This window comes from Rhinolophus sinicus, linkage group LG14 (assembly GCF_036562045.2).
Source record: "Rhinolophus sinicus isolate RSC01 linkage group LG14, ASM3656204v1, whole genome shotgun sequence".
In the NCBI taxonomy this organism is placed as follows: domain Eukaryota; kingdom Metazoa; phylum Chordata; class Mammalia; order Chiroptera; family Rhinolophidae; genus Rhinolophus; species Rhinolophus sinicus.
The window spans coordinates 53200452-53209160 of record NC_133763.1 but is presented as its reverse complement, the minus strand read 5'-3'; the positions used below and the strand labels follow the sequence as shown (position 1 = coordinate 53209160).

The 8709-nt window shown below is 48.5% G+C and overlaps 1 protein-coding gene across 5 annotated transcripts in view; it reads left to right on the top strand.

Annotated features, from left to right (window-relative positions):
* The first annotated feature begins 1508 nt into the window (after nt 1-1508).
* Nucleotides 1509-8709, top strand: part of ADAR (adenosine deaminase RNA specific) — a 31223-nt gene continuing 24022 nt past the window's right edge. The window contains exons 1-2 of one of the 5 annotated variants that reach the window (XM_074318957.1): nt 1599-1712; nt 3546-3681. In XM_074318957.1, the coding sequence (XP_074175058.1) occupies nt 3652-3681 (30 nt within the window). In that variant the 5' untranslated portion in view covers nt 1599-1712; nt 3546-3651. Of the gene's footprint in view, nt 1713-1944; nt 2344-3545; nt 3682-8709 lie in introns of those variants that run through there. The other 4 variants (XM_074318956.1, XM_074318960.1, XM_074318958.1 and 1 more) reach the window with 4 other exon arrangements.

The window sequence follows — 8709 nt, the reverse complement described above, 5'->3', positions numbered from 1 at the left end:
CCATTGAGAGCTGCTGTCCACTCACCTATTAGTCATAGATAAGATAAACCCTGTGGTTCTAAAGACCTCAGGCGCTGCTGCTCTGGGATCTTTCAAACCCAGAGACTTCCAGCTGGGCCGCTTAGCAACGCCACCTCAACATCTGGGATTTCCTCACCCTACTCTGCTTCTGAATGTGTTTCCCCCACCCCGTGTCCGCCATAGTCTCAGGATTGTCAAGTTCTGTGAGGGACTTCTCCTGCACGCAAATCTGTCAAAGCTCACCCAAATAAAGCTTGTGTGTCCTCCTGCCACCTTATGGTCATATAGGTTTCCTTGACCTACATTGCAAGTCCTTGAACCTTGAACATTGGCCTGTCACAGAAAAGGCATTAGAGGTGGCCAATAAATAAATATATGAGATGCTTAACCTCAAGGATATGCCAACAAGGCCTTTTAACTCCCATTTAACTTTCATTTCACTGCCCAAAATCAAGAAGTCTGAAGTGTTAGAGAAGATATGGATGCTGGTAGGAATATAAGCTGGAGAAACTACTTCGAATAAAGCTGTGGCACTACCACAATAAGTTGAACACTGATATTCCCGAGACCCATCAATTCCACGCCTAGGTAAATATACCCAAGAGAAATTTTTGTACAGAAGCACCGAAAGGCAATGCTGACAGCAGCACTGTAGGAAATAGCAAAAAAACAAACAAACAAAAAAACAGAAATGGCATAAATGTTCAGCAGCTGGAGAATGGATAAATTACGATACACTTACATACTGGATTATGTAGCAGTGAAAATGAGTGACATGCGACTTCACTGGACAAGAAAGATGAATCTTGGGGTTATGGCCTGAATGCTTGTTGTCTCCTCAGAATTCATATATTGAAACCCTCACGCCACATGTGATGGTGTTAGGTGGGGCCTTTGGGGGCTGCTTCGGTTGTGAGGGTGGAGCCCTCGTGAATGGGATTGGTGTTCTTATAAAAAATATATTGCTTAACAATGCACAGAAATGTGAAAAGAAATTAAAGCAACGTAAGAGTTGTGTAGACACCACTCATCACGCAGGTTACTTCTGAGGGGGAGGCAGAGGTCAAGGATGGGGAGCACGAACCCTAAGAGCAGATGAGAATTATTGGTGGTAGTTTAGTTCTTGGGTTGGGGTGGTGGGTGGTGCGGTGGAGAGTTCAAGGGGGTGTTCATTACATCATTTAAAAAATAATTTAAGCTAAAGGGCCTCCGCGGACTACCTTTATAGCGCATTATTAATAGAGTGCATTGTTGATGTGATGTACTCAAGGTCCATTTTTTCGTTGTTTTTTAAAGATGCTGCGCGCTGACTGCCTCAGGCCTGCTGGCCCAATTACGGCAGTTCTGGCCCAACCACGAGTTGGATCAAGGCCGTCGCAAACCTGCAGCGCCCCACGCCCCACGCCCCACGCCCCACGGCGCCCACACGGCGCCAATCCCAGATGGGTCGAAGCCCGAGGAGGACCAGCCACAAACCCCGGCCCAACTAGGACGCAAACAAAAGAGGCAGGAATCACGTGGTGCCCCCTCCCACGCGCGGCGCGCCCATGATGTCACCAAGCCGCGACCGGGCCATTGATTCCGACCGAAGGTAGAGAGGGCTACGTGGTGGGGGCGGGCGGGCGGGGGGAGGGTCCGGCGGCCGCGGCGGCCTCCGCGGTGGGCTGCGTCCCGGAGAAGCGCAGGACCCGGTAAGAGGGACACTTGTGCCGTCCCCGCCATCACCTCCCCGGGCCCGGAGCCCGGCTCGCGCCGCCGCTGCGGGCCCGGCGCTGATGGGAGGGGTCGCGCGGGGCCGCCGGGTGGGCTCCGAGGGTGGCGGCGGGGCCCGGCGGGGCTGCGGGCAGCGGGCGGGCGCGCGGCCGGGCGGGGAGGCGGGCGCCGGGGCCCGAGTGCTGTGCGCGCGCCCGCGCCGTGTGTGCGCGCGCCCGCGTGCGCGCGCCCGTGGGCGGCCGGGGCGGCGCATGGATGCTCCGGCGCCGGTGCCAGCCCAACAGCTGGGTACCCGAGGCCCTTGTTTCCCTGTCGCCAACCCCCTCGACTCCGAGAGGGGCTGGATTGCTGGGCGCCTGGGACGCGTCCCCGTGCGCGCCTTTCTGCGCTCGGTCGACCTCGCTGCGGAGGCCCGCGCCGCATCCCTGCGATACCATCCGCCGCCCTTGGCGTGCCTGCCACCGGGGTGGCGTAGGCGGCCGCGCGGAGAGCCCACTGCGGGGTCACGGCCGCCGCACGCCGCCCGGGGCTGGCCCTGTGCGGGAGGCCTCGTTGCGTCACCTCCCCTGCCTTCATCGGCTTGGCTTCCTTCTTGCGCCCCACTAGAGGGTAAGCCTGCCTCGGGTGTTCGTGCTGGTGCCACCGTTTGGGAAACTTCCCTTTCAAAAAGGGCCACCTGTCGTTGGATTTGAAAGGCAGCGTGGGGAGTCCCCGCGTGCGGTTAGCTGAGCAGCAGCGTCCCAGCGGGTAAGGGAGGAGACTCGCACACAGGCCTGCATCGTGGCTGTGGCGGGAGAGGGAGCCCGATTTGCCAGAGCAGGTCAGTGGGAACAGAGAACGCAGAAGCATCAAATAAACGGTCGTGCGAATGTGAGTGATGATGCCAGCTTCTCTCTTTACCAAAGAAGCTTGTTCCCATGGCTTCAGAGGTCCTGGAATATAGTTTTCCTTATTTCTTTATTGGACTAGCAGTTGAGTGCTTGCTGTACGGGGGGGGGGGGGGGGGGGGGGCAGGGAACCAAAGGAGAGGGGCGTGAACTTGGGAGTGAGGGGCGTGAACTTGGGAGTCAGGTCTGCCAGTGTACCAGCTGGGTGACATTGAGTGAGTTATTTAACCTCTCTACTCCTACTTGGTCTTATCTACAAAATGAGGATAATTATATCTACCTTGCAGGGTTGTTGTCAGAAGTTGAAGTGTCTAGCTATTATTAGCAAGGGCACAGCCCCCAGGCACTTGAACTGGCTCCCTTGCTGAAGGTTTCCCACTGGTACAGCTGCTTGAGAAGCAGGGGAACGTTTTTGCTATTTTGGATGTTTGCTATTCTGCCAGGTGTGAGAAAGCAGACCTGGGGGCGGGCGAGTAGGTGGGAGGGGGAATCTCAAAACCCATCATCTCTCTCTCTACTATAGACCTCATAACATTTTAGAACTGGAAAGAGGTTAAGGCCTCACTTTATTCTAGTAATTCCAGCTTCTGTTTATTGAGCGCTTGCTGCCTGCCTGACACTGTATCAAGCACTTTACTTACACTCATTTATTTAATCCCTCCAGCCACACAGAGCAGTAAGCGTCAGCCCCATTTTACAGGTGCAGGAGGTTGAGTCTCGGCCAAGGTCCTCACACTAGCTAGTGGTAGAACTGGAATTTGAATCCAGGCCCTCAGGCTATGTAGTTTGTTATTTCTCGGTGGCTAGAGCCCTGGCCACTGGGTCGTGGGGGAAGGGAGGCAGAAGCAGAGGAGAGGGCCAGTATTTGCTGCAAGAATAACATCTGAAATTGTCCAGTGATCAACTGTCTTTTATTTTACCTAGCACTGTCCAGATGTGAAACGAGATTTGGTCTTTTCACCCAAAGAAAAAGGAAAGGCTCACGGGCACCCAGTGCTGGGATCGTGGGCACACAGTAGATATTTGGTAAATGCCCGTGGAAAGAAGAAAAAGATCTAAGGTACTGTTATTTCTACTGGAAGGAGACCCATTGCTTAATACACAAAGGCGCCCGTAAGCCAAGCTATTTTTATACCATAACAGTGTAATATGAGCATCTTTGTGGGTATAAAGATTTGAAGCTGTGTGTCAGACCAAGGTTGGTACTCTCTGTGACCACCTGATTAGAGTTTTCAGAGATGTGCATAGCAGGGTCTGAGCTGGTGGGCTTTCGTAGTGATCTCTTGAGATACGGCAGTTTATGTTGCTCTAACGTCTGTGAGGCTTGGACCATACTGGGTACAGCTGCTCGAGTTAAGTTTTCTGGAAAACACTGGATGATTGTTTGGTATCACACATAGAGTTCAAAATACTAAGTTTGTTGCAAAATTAAATATTTGGGAAAGATCTGTGACTGATATGCATTAACGTGGGAACAGCAAAGTGCGTTTAAACATAATGTTCTTGATGTTTTTGATGAGCTCTTCAGTGTTGGCTCTGTTTGAAGATGATTTAGGGGGTGTGGTGAATTATTAGGAACTCACAAGGCTTATATAACCCATATAAACTACGACTTGTATTTCACTGTCTTTATCAAACTTAACGGGAGAAACCTTCTGACGTGACCCATCCTCCCATTTCCCTCTGTACCCCACCACTACCACACACAGTGAAGCTCTTTCCCCAAAAGGGGGTGTATTCATCTAGTTGCAAGTGGCAGAAACCCAGTGTAAACTCAACCAGAAAAGGGGTTTTCCCCTCTTTGATCATTTGACTAGAAAGTCCAAAGATGAGCTTCAGGCACGGCTGGATCATGAGGCTGAAATGAAATCCTGACGACTCTCTCTTGGCCCCGCCTTTCTCTGCTGCTGTTTGCTGGTTGGCCCCAGTCTCCCCCGCTGTCTTCTCTATACATCCTGCAAAGGCTGACTACTGGCAGCCACTAGTCTGTGACCTTACCGCTGCATTATAAACTAATCACTGTGGGCAAGCAGGTAGGGATTCCATGATGGGACAGCTCTGTGTCCCCAGCCCACTCCTGGGATGCAGGAATAGCTGCCTCTCCGTAATCACATGGGATGGGAAGTGCAGAGGTACCAGGCAGGCAGAAACCTTACATGTGTGTGGCACGTGCGCTCATAGCCCACTTTGAGGCCCTTTCAGAGCCTTCCCTTGGGAATGTACCCACCTGGTTTGGTTTGTCCAGTCCCACACTGTTACTCCGTTGTGGCATCGACCATGTGTTCTTGTCCCTTCTGTGCCTTTGCACCTGCTGTTCAGGGCACCTTCCTGCACTGTGTCATCCGGCTGACTTCCTTCTGGACCCTTGTCAGCCTTCTCCTCCCAGAAGGCTTCCTGGGCTTCCATATGCGAGTTAGGCAGTCCTCCGGGTTCCCATAAACACCTCAGCGCAAGACTGTTGCGGGTTTGATTTCTGTTTGACGGTGGTTTACTGGTCAGCCCTCTACACTGAGCCCCCTGACAACAGAGGAGCTCTTTGCCCCGTGTGCTTCACCCCTCCCCCCAGCTGGCATTATTTGCCTTCATAGCACTTGCGACCAAGTGGACATTCTGTAGTGTATTTATTGCTTCTCTTCTCCTCACTAGGACGTCAGCTTCCTGAAAAAAATGAGGAAAAGAGGTTTTGTTTCATTGACTGCTGTATCTCTAGGCCCTAGGGCAGTGCCTGGCACATAGTATGTGCTTAATAAATGTTTATTAAACGAATGAATGAAAATCTGCCCACAGGGAGAAAATGCCAGCATCCCGTGGACGAGGACTCCCCTCTGCATGGTAGATACAGTTGTCACTGTAAATGCTAAACTGCAGGCCCATCCTGGAAAGGCAGAACCGCTCCCCTGTGCCTCTGTCTGAACCCACGGAGGCCACGGGTCGGGCCCCAAGGAGAAGCCACGTGGAAATCCCATCCCGTGAGGTGGTGCACTCCCCCCAAACCTTTCCCAACTGTGATAGGATGTACAGTAAGGCTTTTCCATAGTCTGAGTCTTTTTCCTGATTTATTTTTTAAAACATTTAACTGAGCACTTACAATGTACCAGGCACCAGAGTTCTGGGATCGAGGCTTGGGACCTTGAAAACTTTTTTTCTTTTTAAATACCAAAACTCTCAAGAAAGGCTAAATATATATATATATATATATATATATATGTATTCAGGTTAGAAAATTATAAAAGAAACGAGGCCCCTCTCCACCCCACCCATCTCACTCTCCAAAGGTAGAGCTGCTAGTAGTAGCTTGGTGTGTGTCTCCTTCCTGACCTTTTCTTAGGGTTTTACAGTTATAGCTCTTAAATAAAATGAACTGGACTGTGTGCAGATATTGTTGGCGTTGATTGGTTTTCACACCCACCCGCCGTGTTCTTCACGTTGGTCTACACCTCGGCCTTCCATACCTGTCTTCCAGGTGCGTCTGCTGCTCCCACCACTGCCTCCGGCGCGTGGCAGAGCTGGTGGGGGGCCCCTGGCCCGGAGCCCTGTCTGTCCTTCAGCTTTCTCCAAGGGCGGCCCAAACCCTATCCAAACGCCCCACCCCCACCTCAGAGCCACCTTCCTGGTTATCACGCTGCCGTATCTTTCGGGTACCCATGTCACACCCACCCCCCAACACAAAACCAAAAAGGGAGGTGGGCATGACCCGTTTGTTTCTTTTCTAACATGAGTAGTTCTCACACTGATACTGTAGAGACTTGGGGTGAAGGCGATTGATGAACCCCAGCCTTACCCCGAAACACCCAGGCCCCGCTTCCTCCCAGCTGCAATGTCCGTTTGTGTTGCTCAGTCCTGACTTGCTTCCCAAAAGGTCACGACCAGTTGACACTGAGATGCCTAAACATTCACTGTGCCTCCGTCTCCCCTGCCCTCCCCAGGACTGGGCATTTTAACTAAAGGAAACTCTTAGCTGGATGGAAAAACACTGGCTCATTTTAATTTGCATTTTTTGTTATGATTAAGTTTGAACTCTTTCTGCATATGCCTATTAACCATTTTTATTTCCATTTTGTAAGTTTTCAGTTAATATTTTATCTAGTCGCTTACTGTGTTCTGTTATTTTTATAATTATACAAATCCTCTAAAAACCATGAGTATGTGCTTATTATAAAAAAAACAAACAAACAAACAAACAAAAACCTTTATTTGCTGTGAATATTTTTCCAAGTTGTTTGCCATCTAATTTTGGCTTTATCATTACACATACAAAATTTATTTTTCATTCTTCTGTAGACAATTTTTTTGTTTGTTTTTTATTTGCTTGTTAGCTTTAAAATGTTTTTCTTGATTCTGTATTCTAGTGTTTTCTGGTTTGGTTTTTGACATACTACTTTAAAAAGTTACCATTCAATTTTATTTCAGATTTTAACGAGATATGTGGTGAAAATATTGTATAATGTTTTAAATAAAATCGGTTTGAATTAGTTAAAGGTCTATGTTTTGTTTTAAAGATCCTTACGTTAATGTATCATGTATTTTTCCTTTTTAAAGTAATTTATCAGAATATCAAAGCTCAATTTATCAGAATTTCACAAAACTGAGATTCAATACATGTATAATTCTCATTATTTTAATGTTCTTAGCATTTCCATAAATTGCCACATGAAACGGTGTTTATCTGTGGCTGTTGATCTGGTCTAAAGAAGCATTCTTGTTCCCCTCACAGCTTCTGAGTGTGTAGCCAAGAAAATGAATGTGGCTCCTTACCTAACCAGTGTTTTCCTAACTCTCTTTTCTTGAGACATAATTACAAACAATAAACAGCACATACTTTATATGTGCAGAATTCAGTGACTTTTGACAGATACATACTATACCCATTTAATCACCATCCAAATCAAGAAAAGAAAACATTTCCATCCCCCCAGAAAGTTCCCTCATGCCCCTTTGTAGTCTCCACTGTCCCCAAGGGCCACTGCTGTCCTGATGTCTGTCCTCAGAGATTCATTTTGCCTATTCTGAAATTTCCTATAAGTGGAATTATACAACACGTACTTTTGTCTGTGGCTTCTTTCAACCACGTTGCGTGTGTCAGTATCTTCTGAACATACATCGATGGTTCGTTCTTCAGTTGATGGACATTTGGTTTGTTTCCAGTTTGGGGCTGTTAAGAATAAAGCTCTGTGAACATTCTTTTTTTTTCCCTTCCTTTTCTTTTTATTGTGGTAAAAACACATAGCGTGAAATTTACCATCTTAGGCATTTTTAAGTGTATAGTTTACTAGTGTTACTTATAGTTACAGTGCGAAACATCCCAGAATGTTTTCATCTTGCAAATCTGAAACTCTCTACCCTTTAAACAGCAGCACCCCTTTCTCCTTCCTGCTACCCCTGGTCCTATGAACATTCTTGTCTGAGTCTGTCTGGGGCCATTTCTACTCATTTTCCTTGGTTACCACCCAGGAGTACAGTTGCTGGGTCGTAAGGTAGCTGTGTGTTCAGCCTGAGGTGTTGCAGAATGGTCGTACCATTTTACATTCCCACCAACAGTGTACGAGAGTTCTGGTTGCTCCATATCCTGGCCAACATTAGGTATTGGGAGTTTTTCTCTTTATTTTAGCCATTCTGGGAGCTGTGAGGTGTGTCTCCTTGTGGTTTTTCACATCAGAGTTGAATCATTTCTTTACATGGCTGTTTCTATGACTAGACTGAGCTTCTTAAACGCAAGTTTCACGCAATGTGTATTTATCTTTTCTTACCACCTTTTTTCCCTTTTTGGGGGAATGATGGATGCTTTAGTATAGGAAACTTGAAAATTGTAGAAAACTATCAAAATGAATAAAATCACGGGGCCCTCTACCTGTCTGACGTTATTAATAGTTATTTAGTTTGGTGTCTTCTGTGCACTGCCATGTTGGTTTTCCCACGGGGTGCGGGGGGGGGGGGGTCAGCACCAGCGTTGCTTGATGGCAGCTCAGCAGTGCCCCAGCCCTCCGTCCTGCCATCCTGAGGCGTCTCCATGCACAGCAAGGAACCTTGTCACAGAATGCGCCCGACAGACTTCTTGGTGTGTTCGTTGCCCTGAGCCGTATCACTTGTA